The sequence below is a fragment of the Sphaeramia orbicularis genome, chromosome 18, assembly GCF_902148855.1.
Source record: "Sphaeramia orbicularis chromosome 18, fSphaOr1.1, whole genome shotgun sequence".
NCBI classification, from domain to species: Eukaryota; Metazoa; Chordata; class Actinopteri; order Kurtiformes; family Apogonidae; genus Sphaeramia; species Sphaeramia orbicularis.
Genome location: NC_043974.1, coordinates 14076718 through 14092560, shown reverse-complemented (window position 1 = coordinate 14092560; position 15843 = coordinate 14076718). Strand labels below are relative to the sequence as shown.

Genomic DNA, 15843 nt, shown 5'->3' with positions numbered 1-15843 from the left:
TATATACTCATGATTATTATTTTCACTTTTGATCACAGTGATATACACTGTATTATGCTATAAACTTTAAAAATTATGTTTCATAAAAGCAAAAAGGTTAGAAATTAGCCACTTGGCGTTCTTCAGACACAATCGCACAGAGACGAAGATTAAGATAAAAATGTAGCTGGAGTCGAGCTGAGAACACCTGGTAATTTTCTTTTTTTGCATTAACACATTAGGACTGATCCACTGAGACTGGAAAACATCCAAGCACCTTATGTAGTTGGACTACACCTACTTTTCAAACCACTGTAGATCACTTAAGTCACTGTTGCACTTCATATCACTTTTTCACTTAATATCACTGCCTGGAAATGTGTAAATACAATCAGAAGTCTTTATTTACAGTACTGTACAGGAAGCTCTTTTAGAGGTAGTTCTTTAGCAAGTGTCTTTTAGAGACCTTAATGTCAACCTGGATACTAACCCACTGTTTTGTTTTGGTCTGTCTGTTTTTTGTCTTCTTTTGCTGTACGCAAAGCTGCTGAATACTTGAATTTAGATTAGTAAAGTATCTATCTATCTATCTATCTATCTATCTATCTATCTATCTATCTATCTATCTATCTATCTATCTATCTATCATTTTATTTTTCAAAATGTATCACCTCTCTGTAAGTGGCTTTGGCTTGAGTTAATATTAAAAATAAATAAATAAATCATATTACAGAGTTACAATTGCAAGCCCTTTCAAGCACTTTTCAGACCTTGAAAACACAACATTGAAATTCAAGCATTTTCAAGGATTTCATATATTATTGAGGCTGGTGACTGAACAGTGGTCGTTACCTCCATAGACACGAAGGCTGTTGGTTGAAACTGGAGATGCGCTGCCTAGACTGGGAGTACTGTGGAAAGAAAACACAATATTACACTAAGCTCGTACAACTCCGTATGAAATTATACAGATATGATGTTAAGACACTCACGAAAGTGGCATGGACCCATGGTTGGTGACCAGTGAAGAGCTGGTGATGGTCTTCTCAAGGAAATCTTTCCAGCTGTAAAAAAACAAAAAAAAAAAAAATATTAAGTCACAGAGGTCACTTAGTGGATCCACTACCAGGGCTTGTCAGTGATAGTTTTTGAGGTTACACAGGTTATTTACAAAGAAGTGCTCACATGTTTTTCTCCTTCGACGTCCCAGCCACCAGTTCATAGATCTGCCGCTCTGTGGCGCTGATCACATACAGAGCTTTGTTGTCTGGAAGAAACATCAGGACACTAAAGATCAGTTTTTAAACCCGATTAAATCACGGTTTAAAGCTGCAGAGTTTGATATTTTTGGCGCCACTGGGCAAAAATTCCATAATTACCTTTCAACATATTGTAATTCAAGAGGTCTGGGGGGGAAAGAGGAACCCCAGCCCCTCCACCACTGGGTTTTCAGGCAGGTCCAAATATTTGACTGACAGCCATAATTACTGATTCCACCAGACATAACTACTGTTCTACTCGGTGGCTCATCACAGAAGCCTGAAAAACCTTTCCACAGAGGTATGAAACTGTCAGATCCTGTATACTGATTTAAACTTTTGATCGAGGACAGAGCTGCCAATGGGAGGTGTGTATTTACTGAAGGCTTTTACCCCGATTTCGGCTCTTGCAGTTGCATTTAACTTTAACAGGTAACATCATCTTGTTCAAAAATTCATGGGAAGGAATGCTTCTAGGACCAAAAAAAAAGAGTTTGTTCGAGGTGCTCTTTGGAAAAAGGGACTCAAAGTAGATGGCAAACTGGAAGAAAACTCCAAGGCACTCTCTTTAAACATTAAAATGCCTTTATTACCATGGCATGGTCATATCTAGACCTTAAAAAACACTTCTACGCATTTCGGCTTCAAGCCTTCATCAGGAAGTCAAAACAGGAGTCTGGAAAACTGTAGCTTCCTATATAGTAAGACGTGACCAATAGGAACTTGCCAACTGGGCATAAAGATAATGGGCTGCAGAGGGTGTCCACATGTCAAACGGCCAGCAGATGGTGTCACTACAGTTCAAAAAGGTATACACAAAAAAAGAAAACCTCACCTAGAGAAATATTTACAAATATACGTGGATAAATAAGTGTAAAATTACTAAAATTAATATCATCTTGTATTGAATTACTGACTTAAATTTGAGGAGTTTTCACCTTGAACGACTGCTTTTTGTGATGGATGAAGCTAAATAACTAAGTTCCTTCAAGTAATAATTACCTTTAAGTAATTTTACTCAATAAAAGTGTTTTAAAAGAACAGTCCACAGGTTGGAGGATGAATATGACAGAACCTGGTTACAGTTCATAACTCATATCAAGAACCTGCCTTTTGCCTGATTCCTTGTTTTTATTTAATGTATTTTTCTTTCTTCCTCACTCTTTTACTGCCATCCTCGTCTTCTCAATGCCCACAGTCTGACTGCTGGGACTTTTTTGTCTTATGCCAGAGGTCCAGAATGTTGGTCATATGACCGGAATGATCAACATAGATTGGTTTGACTCTTTTTTTATTTGGACTTGTATATTTCTTTTGGTGTTCTGTTTGTCCATTTGAAATGTGTGTTTATATGGACTAGCAGCATTGTACCCGTGGTGCCATTGTACGATAGCATGAGAGGCTAAAATTGGCCAGAATACCTCACAACATTTGAATACGGACATAAAATTGTGCCTAGTAGATAGTGGGGTAATGTTTCTATTCATTTGGTGAGTTTGGTGGCAATCGGGCCTGTGAGGTCTGAGGAAAACCCATACAAACACCTTCCTGTGCCGTAAAATGGACTTAAGAGGTTTCCGCCCACCAGTGATGTTATGTTCTTCTAGTAGAATCTAAGACCACGTTCAGACTGCAGGCACATGTGGCCCAAATCTGATTTCTTTGCCCATATGTGACCTGTATCTAATCTGTTAAAGACAGTTTGAACAGCACAAATCCGACCCAGGCCACTTTCATATGTGGTCCTAAATATGATACGTATTTGATATTTTGCAATGCGACTTCAGCCTGAATGGCCAGGTTGCATTTATCTGACCTTTACCTCATTGAAATGCGACAAATGTCACAAGGAGGAAGAGCAGCGGGAACAACATATTTATTTCCGTAAACACAGTTTATGCCTGCGTGGTCACGTATTAATTATGTCAGGACCTCTTTTGCGCATGTGGGTCACTTCAGGGTCGCATTCAGTTCGTACTCAAAACTGATAAAAGTCGCATTTAATGTGTAATATGAATGAGCACACACAAAAAAAAAAATCGGATTTCACCAAAAAAATCCAAACTGTGCATTAAGCCCTGCTGTCTGAACGTAGCCTTAGTCATGTACTGAACAGTTCTACCTGTGGCCACTGAGCGGACCAGGAGCGAGTCCAGCTTGACCAGTGGACTGAAGGAGGTCTTGCTGTCTCCACTGCCCCCTCCACCTCCACTCAGCCAGCGGGACGGGTACCGGAGCTGCAGCCGGTCGTCTGGGCCTCGCTGGAGCAGCACCAGGCAGTCGGACAGCAGCAACGCCTGGATCTCTGATGGACGGTACAAAAGATGTGTAACTACCATGATGAAAACGGACATGTTCTGACCAGTGTCCAGTACACACATACTACTACTACTAGTAATAATGCATCAGTTTTATATAGCACTATTCTAGGTACTCAAAGATGCTTTACAATAAGCAGCCAAGGAACAAACACACAACAAAAGGGCACATAAAGTTATGGCACAGATACAGAGCTAATACAAAAGGACAAACAAAGAACAAACACTCAAGCAAAAAGGCAGACAGATACAGAAAAGAAAACACATGAGAGAAGGGTGCATACTGACCGATCTGCTTATCTTTGCTGACTTTCCAGGTGAGGGGACCTTCGTGAATCATTCTTTTTGTGGTCAGGTCCAGACTCTGTGAGAAAAAGCGGCAAGAAGACCCAATTTGAGTGAACAGAGGTAAAAGCTTCTAATAGAAACTAATGGGGTGTGTCATCATAAAATCAGGGTTCCTACAGGGTTCTGCAAGTGAAATTTAAGACTTTTTAAAACTACTTAGAACAGAATTTAATGCCTATTTCACTGCCATCCTGGCAAAAATTTGTGACTCCTAGAATTCAGGAAAATGTATTTCTTTACTCCAACGCCTTGATTCCCACCGTTACGAATCATTTCTCACCAGGGGCAAAGTTGGTGATAACTGGTTCCTAATTTCAGTATGAATTGTTGGGTTGAAAAAAGTGGAACTGAGTCGACTAACATTACTTTCTTTGCAGTTTGAACATTTAACAGACACATTTATGTCAACAGAAATTAAGACCTACTGTATCAAATTTAATACCTTTTAAAGACGTTTTTAAGGTATTAAATGCAGATTTGTAAATTCAACACTTAACGACCCCATGGGAACCCTGTAAAAGGGACAAAAACAGGAAGTGTGTGACTACTTTGAACTGAGGCGCGGCATCCAGCCTGCGTTGGTATTGACTGAGCCGCTGCCGCTGTTCCATCTCCCCAACGACCTCGTTGACAACCTGCAGTATCCCTCGGCAACAAGTCTGAGCACGCTGGAGTGACGGAAGGTCTGAGGATCCAGCTACAAACAAACAGGATTCAGGTTTCCATCACATCCTTCCACACATTTTCCTCATCCAATGTGAATTGTACTGTGTGTATTCCTGACCATCGGTGTATTTGATGATGTTGTCCAGCAGTAGAGGGTACTTGGTGAGCCTCTGCATCTCAGACACCAGCAGGTCTTTGAGCTGAAGCCTCCGACAGTGAGGACTGGCCTCACACTCCTGTACAAAGGGAAACACATGAGCGTATACCAGAACAGGCCACCAGGTAATAATCAGGACAATAAGAGCATGATGTTCTCATGTAAGAAGAAAATGATAAAGGGTATGACCAGAAGATAAACAATGTTAGGAAAACTGTATTGTTTGATTGTTGTATTAAGTTAGTGATAAAGGTGTAAAAGCACTTGAGGGGTAGGATTAAATAAGTTTATACTTCTTCCTACTCCTTTTCGACCAGACTTGCACGTACTTGAAGATAGATTCTGTTCATTTTAATGTTATTTTGTTTTTGTCTTAATTTGCTTTGTTTTATTTTGTTTCTTTGCATGAAATAAATAAATGTATGTATGTATGATTAAACAAACCAACAAACAAACAAAACACATTACTTTGTACAAGCGCATGTGGAGCACCACTTACATCCTTGTATATACAGTTGTATCCAGGAATATAAGTGACAGAAACCAGCAGGACATAATGGATGAATTCTTCAGAAAACAGTCGTCATTTTATTTTATTTTTTTTTCCAAATATCTTCTTATTTCACAAAAGAAAATCATCCAGATACAGTACAAACTTAGTGATACTGGGTCTTATATTTTACAATTCTCCTTAGTGCATTCGTCCCACCCCTAAAGGAAAAAACCAGCTAAACACACTTAAAAGTAACAGACCAAAAACATAAAAGTCTAAATATAAATGAATTTTTTAAAAAAAGGAACTAGAAAAGCACTTTGAGAGCGCAGACCTCCGCCAAGGCAGATCAGTCATTCCCCCCACCACCACCAAAATGTAATCATTTGTTCCTTGTGCCCTTATAAACATTTCCTGAAAATTTCATCAAAATCTGAAGAATTAAGCATACCAAGAAGAGTGTGTATTCATGAACCATCTATGATCCTGTGCAGTGAATACATGAAAATAAAAAGTGTGTTTACCTGAATGATATGAGCAAAGCGAGGGTCTTTCCGTTGCTTGTTCTTAATCAGCTCCAGAGCCTGGGACTGCTGGCTGCATAGTTGAGACGCTTGTTCCTGAAACTCATCTCCAGCAGCACCTTCAAACTGGGGGCAAAAAAAAAAAAAAAAAACACCAATGTTAAATGTTGAGTTGAAGGTCCTTGTGTGTTTACGTCCAGGTTGGGTTACAGTATGGGTTGGGTTTGAAGCTGTCTTGTGTTTTATATCATTTGACTTTATTAAACTAATTTATTTAACCCTGTAAAGCCTGAACCATGAAATCACTGACAGCAAATTCCAGTTCTTTGAAACTGGAGCCTTTATTGGTCCTTCTGAACAACCTTTTTTTTTTTTTTTTTTTTTTTTTTTCAAAATATCAATTTCCATGTATGAGTTTGAATTTTGTATCATATTTGATACATCAGGTCTCAATGCTCAAATATTTTTGAACAAACAAAAATATAACACAAACATGTCTAACAAATTGGTAACTCCTTTTCAATATTGGCAAAGCTCTGCCTCCTTCCTAATTAATGACAGTCTTGTAGTGTAACTGGAAAGGCCTCTGGTGAATGAATTCCTCCTCCTGGTGGACTATCAGTGTATTGCATGCATCTAATTGTATACATCAGGATTTTCAAGAAAAAAATATCACACTGATCATGTAGAGGGCTTCAAAACTCATGTATCAAATATGATACGTTTGGCGTTATAGGGTTAACAGAAGCTGCAGGACAGAAGAGAACTGGCTCTGTACAGAGAAATTAGGGAACAGGCTGTTTTCACATGTACATTCATTTGTGGAGTTAATGTCAAGAAGGAACCTGGTCTCAACACAAAACACACTCAATATAAGTACACAAACACACATAATGAAACTTTTGCACCACACTGTAGAGGCCCTGAGCAGCTCCTTCAGCACCAGACTTTTACAACCCCTATGCAAGAAGGAGCAATTCCACAGGACATTCCTCCCACAGTCATCAGACTTTCTAACACTTCACAGTAACCCCCCCAATATCACACCATGTACAACCACAGTGTAAATACTATTTAAATTTTTTAAATGTCTAATTCTAATCTGTATTTATATAAATATTTATATAAATACCAAATTTCTCATTTTCCTTTACATTTAATTTCTCACTTGTTTTTTTCTACCTGTCTTTTTCTTTGCACTTGTGTGTTGTATGCTGCTGCTGTTAACTGTAAAATGTCCCCATGGTGGGATGGATACAGTCTTATATGAAGCCTAAACTCACTGTTCATACTACAAATTCAGTTTTCCCAGTGACTGTAAACTCACCCTGGACAACATAACGTCTCCGATGTTCTGGACGATGGGGGTGTCTCTTCGCTTCTTCATGGCTTCACACAGACTTGCTACAAACGCACAACACAGAGGTAGAATGAAGACAACAGACAAAGGATTCTCAATGAGGCTGGAAAATTAAACATGTCAATTAAAATTCAGAGACTCATCACTTGAATTGTTTCCTTCAAAATGTACTTATGTTCCTAAAATAATCATGAAAAGTTCTCAGATCTAAGCAGAAATGCCAGGCGCAGGGGATTTATTCTAACACTATACGACTGTTTGGCTCAATGTTAAGGCACATATTGATTTGCTGCAGGTTGAGAATACACTCCGTTAACAACCTTTACTTTGTAATTGCTTCACTTATTATTATTTACCATGAAATGTGAAGCCCTGCATACATGTTGACTCACAGTAAAAGCCACTTTATTGGTTTGTTGTGCAAATAACATTAAAAGGAACACAGTGACACTAACATGCACAACATGTTATGCATTTATGGGGGGGGGGGGCTTTTTATTTCTAACATGACAAGTTTGCGTGTAATTGTTTAGCCGTAATAACGTCGTCTCTGAGTAACGCGTTGAGTCGTACTGACCGTGAAGTTCGTAGACCTGGGGCAGGTTGGGGAAGATGCAGGCTAGTTCATCAGAGTTTAGCACAGACCTCATCTTCTGGAAGAAAACCTGGTCCAGGACTCTTAAGGTCCTGAGATGGGACACCTCAGTAGTGAACAGCTCTGATAAAAAAAGAGCGAAGAAGAAAGGAAATACAATCAGCTGAGATCTGAGAATTACATAGAAGATAGAAATCAACATTCTAAGTGTCGAAGTTGCAATATTGAGACAAGCGACATGACTGACTGAAACAGACCATAACTCCAGATAGTTAGCATAGCTTGTTACTACCTCCCACCAATAGATGGCAGACATGTGCAACTCCATCCTAACACCATTTCAGGACATGTTTCGATTCAAAGTGAAGAAGAAAATATAGTTTGAAAATGCAAGGTCCTGAGCTGGTTGAGTAAGTAAGTAAAGTCAGGCTCTTTATCCAAATAAATATTCCAGACTTTCAATGCTGCTAATTTCTTTCCACCCAGACCTTGACTTTATGTACTTTTATACCTGCATACCTACTGTTTTGGTTGAGATTGTACCTGTTGTGTGTAGTTGAAAAGTTGATTTTAATAAATGTACGAATGAATGAATGAATGAATAATTCAGAGTAAATTATGTCTTACTGACAGAAAAATTTTCAAAACATGAAAATCACAAAAGTACATGAATATCACAGAAACTGTCACTAGAATCATTCCAGTACTGACCGCTTAGTGAAATCATATCAAGTTTTTTTTTTATGTGTTTTATAAGTCATACTTCCTCCCACTCCTTTTCAAATATGTGAATAAAGTCATATTTTGTTTGTGTGTGTGTGTGTCTATATATATATATACACACGTTTTTCAAGTAGGATTACTTTGTTTTGTTGCATATTTGAAATAAACTGAAACTAAGTAACTAAGTATGTTTTCCTCATGTATTTCTTATCTTACAAGGTTATGTGCCTTTACTCTAAAATTCAACTGTGACAGAAACTTTTCCATACTTTATTAAGATTTTTATACAAAATTCCAGACTTTGCAGGGTCTGGAAAACAGCGTTCAAAATTCCATACTTTTCAAGACGTTCAAGACCTCTGCAAGCACCCTGAAAGTTTATTTATTTAAAATCGGTAAAGTTGATTTAATTTTAGTTTTGACAGATAAGGACAGGTTTGTCTACTCTGCTGTTTGGCTGAAAAGCTACTAAACCTTACTGCATTTTACTTTCTACAATGTTTAAGTTCATTTATTCTAAGGATAAAATGAAAAAAAAAAACAAAAACAAAGAAAACTTCCATGTAAATATGTTCAAAGTTCAGTTTTACTCAAATTAATATGTCTGCCTCCCGGTGACATCACAATATGCAAATTAGATGAGTACATTTCCTCCCATCATAAACTTTTGGTCATACCCAGTATTTTTCTCATTTACAGTATGACTTTATCTCTAACCACTTTCAAGTTACAGCTTTTAGAAATCCTAATATCAAAACTTTATTTTTTTAAAACACTCCGGCGCCTGAAGGGTTAACTTTAAGACGAGGTTTGATCTCAGGATTACCACATGTTTCCAAAAACTCTTGGATTCAATACTTGATAATGGGATTTACTGAACAGATTGTCCACGTACCGTATATGACGGCCTGTCTGTCCACCTCCTTGGGACTGAGCGTGGCGAGGAGCTGAGGAGGCACCGTCTCTTGCCAGTTCTGACCGTCACACACTTCCTCCTCCAGGCCCACGGCGTCCGGCAGCAGGGCGAGCGGTGAATCCATGCTCCTGCACAGGCATACAGTAGGACTGTCACAAAACTGTCCACCTCCTCCTTGTAAATCACAAACTTTTTTTTTTCCTTTTGAGACATCATGAATCTTTTTTCCGTTTCCTCTGGGAGAATGATTTTACTGTTGATCGTCTGGATGGGATGGACACTCACCTGCGTCTGGACCGAGGGGTGTATGGGGGTGTAGGGTTCTCTAGAGACCTGAGTGCGAGAGAGAGATGGCATGGAATGAAAACCTCAACTTCCAAGGTTTGAGGGGTTTTAGATCAGCTGCGTTGGATGGAGGTTCAATCAGACTGGCTCCAGTTTTTTTGGTTTGTTTTTAAGCCTGACTTGCCAATTCCAAGGTTCCTCCCTTCTGAACCCTTTATTTCAATAGAAAATTTAACTACTTTATAGCAACAGTAAAATATTAATTGTATCTTTTGCATTTTCTCCACAAAACATAATGTTAAACTTTTTTTTACATTTGCTCGAACACTTCTCAAAAGTAAAACTACTGAGCCCTGCTTTTAATTTCATTCTGTAAGTCACCTCTGATATGTCGTCTTCATTCGTGGACAGGAACTCCAGTGAAGAACTGAACATGTGTGGTGAGTCACTGAGCCTGTTTACATCCACACTAACACTCCAATCATTATCTGATTTCTGAAGTTACCGGAAAATTCCAGGGATCATATAAACAGGATAATTTGATATGCTTTATCAGATAACAGCAGTAATCTGATTATGAGAAATCAGATTAACACACCTAGATTTGTCCCCAACACTCTTATGTCTTCCTGCATGTATTACGGATTAATCTGATATATTTCTTCCTTTCACATCTGTGCATGTGTAAACACAAAACAGTAGAGAACGGAAGTTACTTAGTCAAACATGAACGGAAGACAATAACAGGAAGTTTGATTCTACACTCACTATGTACGTATATGTACTCCGAAAGAAGTCCAATAATGGATTTGAGCATCTAAACCAGGGTTTTCGATTATCACATTTGCATGTAAATGTTAATTACATTCATTCATTCATTTTCTGAACCCGCTTTATTTTCACTAGGGTCACGGGGGTCGCTTGGAGCCTATCCCAGCTACTTACGGGCGAAGGCGGGGTTCACCCTGGACATTTCGCCAGTTCATCACAGGGCTGACATATAGAGACAAACAATCACTCTCACATTAACACCTATGGGCAATTTAGATTAACCAATTAACCTAGTTTACATTAATTGGCATGTCTTTGGATGGTGGGAGGAAGCCAGAGTACCCGGAGAGAACCCACGCAGACACGGGGAGAACATGCAAACGGAAAGGTCCCACCCCCAGTCGACTGGTGTTGGAATCGAACCCAGGACCTTCTTGCTGTGAGGCACAAGTGCTAACCACTGCACCACCAGGTCGCCCATGTTAATTACAATTATCCGATTACTCTCAGTTATCAGACTTTTATGGTCACGTAAACAGGCTCAGAGTTACCAGCACAGAATCAGATATGACTGGATTTGGCTGATAATTGCCAATCAACTGGTACTTTGTTTGTAGGTCTTAAATTAAAAGGATGTGTTTAGATCGTCAAACACATGATGATGGTAAATGAACCCACACACAGATCTGAGAAGAATCTGGGACAGATGACGTGCAGATGTGCAGGTGTACAGACAGGCGCTGTGGGTCTTTACCGTGCGGAGCTGCTGGATGCGGATGATGAGGTGCTGTGCTGCAGTGGCCGGAGGCCCGGCCCCTCCCTCTCCTCCCCACAATCCTCCATGTCGACGTCGCTACGAGAGCGGGGAACCGACTCGGCTCCTGAAGCCGCGCCCCGCCGACGCCCTTCACCATGAGCCTTCAATGACTCGCTGCGCCCCAGACGCACCGAGATTGTCGGGCTGTAAAACATAAGATGAACAAATACAGAATAGAATAAAACAAGCGCATTGGCCCGTGGGAATCCACAGGTTCCAGAAGCAGTAGAGTTGATAAAATTTCTTTTTTTTTTAACTTATATTTTATTGTTACATTTTAGAAATTTTACAACACAATTAGAACATAGTGTCAATTGTCGTCCTGTATATTGTCCATTTTTTCCATCCATCTTCATAAGTTGCTTGCTGTAGTCTTATGATATACACAAGTCTCTCCACATTGTGAATTTCTTCCACAATGTCTCTCCATTATTTAGGGTAGGGGGGTCCTCTTTGCACCATTTTCGTGTGATGGCTTTTTTAGACGATGCCAAGAGGATTTTAATCAAATATTCATCCTTACTTGGTATGTTTTTTCCTGTTAAATGACCCAAACATAACACAGAACATGTCCTTGGTAGTTCGTATCCCAATATTTTTCCAAGTTCTTCGCTAATATTATTCCAATATTGGGATAATGTTGTGCACTGCCAAAAAACATGTGCATGACCCACTTCCTGCTCACTGCACAACCTCCAACAGAGCTGAGGGAATGATAGTGAAGCTTTTTGGATCTTTGGTGTTATAAAAAAATCTCATTATGTTTTTCCAAAAAAATATTTTCCAATTTCTGGAATTAGATGTAGTCAGTTGAGTTTCACATATTTCATACCATGTATCATCACTTAATTCTGCCAACAGTTCTTTTTTCCATTCATCTCTAATATACAGAGTTGAAGTTTTCCTGTTCGACACCAATCCCTGATACAGTTTGGATGTCACTTTTCCTCCTTCGCTCTTATATGCTTTACCTACAATTTCAGTCATCTGGTTTCTTTTACCTGAGCAGTCTGGTTTTATCTCTTTTTGATAATGGTCTCTGATCTGAAGGTACATAAAGAAGTCACGATGTTCTAAGTCAAAGTCCTGTTGTAAGTTTTGAAAGTTAATAATTTCCCCTTTTTTGATAAAAGCACTTAATATATTTAGACGCTTATTTGCCCACTCTTTGAATTTGGTATTCATAGTGATAAAAGTGTTTTAACTTTCAATCTTTTTAAAAATGTTTAAAAAATGTGTAAAAAAAAAAAAAAAAAAGACATTAAGAGAAAGCCACGTGGAAAGAACATGTGTGTGAAACCGGGAAAGAATTGGTGAAATATGTCCCAGAAATTAGTTGGATTGTCTAAATTGAAATTTTGAAAAATGTATAGAAAAAACACACATTTAATTCAGCCATCAAACTGCACTGCACCTCTCCTAGTGGTAAAGAATGTGCGTGAAATTTAAGAATCAGGTGAATAATGTCAGAGAAATGAGTTTGACAAAAATCTCAGCCGGTCAGATGTAAGGACAGATGTAATTCCTAGTATGGGTCAAAACACAGTATTCGAAATCTCTCTGACGGGACATTTTAGAGACAATTTGACAGATTAGTGTTGCTAAATCACACACATTTTTACTTTTAAATTCATTTTTGCTTTGGTTGGACCATAAGGGATTATCCAAAACAAGGAGCTATTTTATACTGAAATAAATGTTGGAATGGCAATCAATTAAAGTTGGCTCTCTGATGGGACATTACTGTGTTTTGACCCGTATATGTATCTATACATAACATGTGTCAGAGCTACCTGTCCATGCTGTCTTCTCCCAGGCTGCTGGTGGACAGTCTCTGGGGGTCGGCGGCGTCCCCTCCCTCCTCGCCTGTCGTCTCTGTGTGGTTCTCAAACTGCTGGATGATGTTTCTCACGCTGCCAGGACGGACTGCACAAGCAGATACGTTAATGTCATAGAGCCGCCACAAAGGGCCGTGTAGTGAAAGGCAGCTGTAATGTGGTGGGAAGTAAAAGGCTGATGCAAAGGAAAAGGAAAACTCAAGTGCAAAAGAGAATGAGAGGAGGAAAATAAAAGACAAGACAAAATATATACCTTCGGTGGGTGACAACGGGACATGGAATGCTACAAAAAAAATGAAATCGGTGACAAAACAATGAAATCAGTCACGAGACAAACAGAAATTCCATAAATCAATACATGAAACCAATAAAAAGGACAAATAGAGGGCAGGAGGAATCAATATTAGCAGACAGTTCCATTCAGTGGGTGAATCATGTGTGTGTTAAACCAGCCCCGTCAGTAATAACAACCTGACAGATTTATTTGCCTTTTTAATACTGATAATACACTGAGGACACCAGGATGAGGACTACATAGACCCATGTGTGTTAGTGCTACCACTATTAGTCACCATTTGTATGGGTTTCTTCCTGAATTGTGTCTTTTTTTTTGTGAGGGTGTGTTTGTATTTACTGGACTGGGATGTGGTCCGGGGTTTGCCGATGTACTTCAGGATGGGATTTCTCTTTTTATCCTCTCCATCTTTCTCCTTCTTGGCTCCACTCAACTGTGGAGAGACGAACCAGAAGTCATTTCATATCATCTATATGGTAGTTTGTACCAATTAGAAGTCATTTAGCCTAATAAACAAACACATCAGATGGAGAAAAATACTAATAGTGGACTTAGATTCTGTCTTGATGTCTGTGTTTATACTTTCACACGTGTTTAATATGTTAAAGTGTTGCGTATTTAAGATTTTAATTATCTTTATTTGCACAATTACTCAGATAATGCACATTTATGTAAATACTGTATTTTCCAGACTGTAACCCGCTACTTTTTTCTCACACTTTGAACCCTGCGGCTTATACAACAATGCGGCTCAAGTATATATTTTTTACGGGCTAATGGCCTCCAGGGGGCACTCTAGCAGGAAGCGCAAAAGCGAAACAGACAGGTGGAAGAGATGATGCGAAGAGAAGTTTTAAGATGAACTTTTAACAATCATTTTGCGTGTCATGCACAAAGTCTCATCATGGAAAACACACGAAGAAATGCATATGATGCAGCTTTTAAGTTAAAAGCAATCGATGTGTCTGTCCAAGAAGGAAATAGAGCTGCTGCACAGTAGTGACAATGAGAGCGACAACAGAAGAGAGACGTAGAAGGTGTGTGGCGGAGCCTTTCTGAGGTTGTTCAACCCCGACACTGAAGAAGACGACTGCAGTGGTTTCAATGCGCAGAAGGAAGATGAAGATAGCGATCAATGACTTTTCTGGGTTTTTTAACCAGCCGTGTTCCTGCCGTGTTACAGGCACTGTTTGGAAAAAACCAGTTAAGGTATGGAAATAAATATTTTAAAAGTCTTTCTGTTTACCATCTTGCTGTGTAAATATCTCATGTTACAACGTGGACACCTGCAGCTTATAGTCAGGTGTGCTCTATACATGTACAAATATTTTTTTCTTTTAAAATTTGGTGGGTGCAGCTTATATTCAGGTGTGCTCTATAGTCCGGAATGTATGGTATTATTTTCATATTTTTTATGTTTTTATGTTCATGCCACTTCTATTGGTTTTAATTTCCTTGTTAAATTATTCTATTTTTTTTTTCCCCCCAACTTATTTTGAGTTTTTTTCTGCCACAGGTTACATGTATACAATACACCTTTGTATATAAAAAGATATGAAGTCAGTAACCTAAGTGACAGTAATACATAAAAGCAAAATAAAACACCTTCAACACAGAACAAAACAGACAACAAACAAACAGCACCTTGATATTAAAGAATACAATTATACAGTTCTATGTAGGTCAATCAGCGTAAACAACATGGTCCATCTCAACGTTTAAGGTGCCTCATTGTGCACATAATCTCAAATTCCTATATGTTCAGGAGTAAATTAAGTTCAGTTCATTCCAGTCCAGCGGGAGAACAGTCACATATGTGAGTACAAATGACAAAGCTAATCAACCAGGGATAGCAAGGAAATTTAGATCTCTACCATATGAAAGAAAAGGGGTCTACATTATGTAAAATTTAGTCTTGGAGCCCTGAAGTGTATATCGTATCTTCTTGAGATGTATGCAGTTCAGGATGGATATGATCCAAAGAACAGGGGATGGAAGAAGTGGAGATTTCCATTTAAGTAAAATCAAGCGTCTTGCCAACAGGGTGACACGCGCAATTATGCTCTGGTTTGTTTCAGTTAACAGCAGTGTGGAAGAGGAGGTTCCAAAAAGTGTTCTATTTCTTTTTTATACATCTTGATTCATTGTGGACAGTAAAGTAAGATTTTCATTGTACATGGAATCCTGTTTCTTTACTGTACACATGACAATAAAACGCTTTGAATCTGAATTTACTACATCTCTATTTGCAGATATGTAATTACAACATTAAAAAAAGGTGATATTGTTAATGAGAGGTAATGAAATGTTTCTGTTTGATGACATCAGATAAGCGGTGCAGCCACTGTCACCTTTTTGGTCTTTAAGAAAGCGAGCCACTTCTCCTTCTCTGTGCTCAGACCGGGGAAGACTTTGGAGTCTCTCAGTTTGATCCCGGAGTGTCGCAGGTAAAGGAGCACGGCCGACGCCAGGGGAGAACTGAAAGTCAGAGTGAAACCA

The 15843-nt window shown here is 38.9% G+C and overlaps 1 protein-coding gene across 8 annotated transcripts in view; it reads right to left on the bottom strand.

Moving 5' to 3' along the window:
• The window catches only part of arhgef11 (Rho guanine nucleotide exchange factor (GEF) 11), a 49902-nt gene that overhangs the window by 14620 nt on the left and 19439 nt on the right, over positions 1–15843 (bottom strand). For 7 of the 8 annotated variants that reach the window (XM_030161781.1, XM_030161788.1, XM_030161783.1 and 4 more), the window contains 17 exons: positions 15696–15822; positions 13684–13777; positions 13303–13332; positions 13005–13137; positions 11149–11355; positions 9624–9671; positions 9318–9466; positions 7682–7822; positions 7072–7148; positions 5745–5870; positions 4689–4806; positions 4453–4601; positions 3845–3920; positions 3361–3543; positions 1165–1246; positions 972–1043; positions 832–890 (listed from right to left, as the gene is read on the bottom strand). In XM_030161781.1, coding sequence (XP_030017641.1) covers positions 832–890; positions 972–1043; positions 1165–1246; positions 3361–3543; positions 3845–3920; positions 4453–4601; positions 4689–4806; positions 5745–5870; positions 7072–7148; positions 7682–7822; positions 9318–9466; positions 9624–9671; positions 11149–11355; positions 13005–13137; positions 13303–13332; positions 13684–13777; positions 15696–15822 — 1871 coding nt within the window. The remainder of the gene's footprint in view (positions 1–831; positions 891–971; positions 1044–1164; positions 1247–3360; positions 3544–3844; positions 3921–4452; positions 4602–4688; positions 4807–5744; positions 5871–7071; positions 7149–7681; positions 7823–9317; positions 9467–9623; positions 9672–11148; positions 11356–13004; positions 13138–13302; positions 13333–13683; positions 13778–15695; positions 15823–15843) is intronic. The other variant, XM_030161785.1, reaches the window with a different exon arrangement.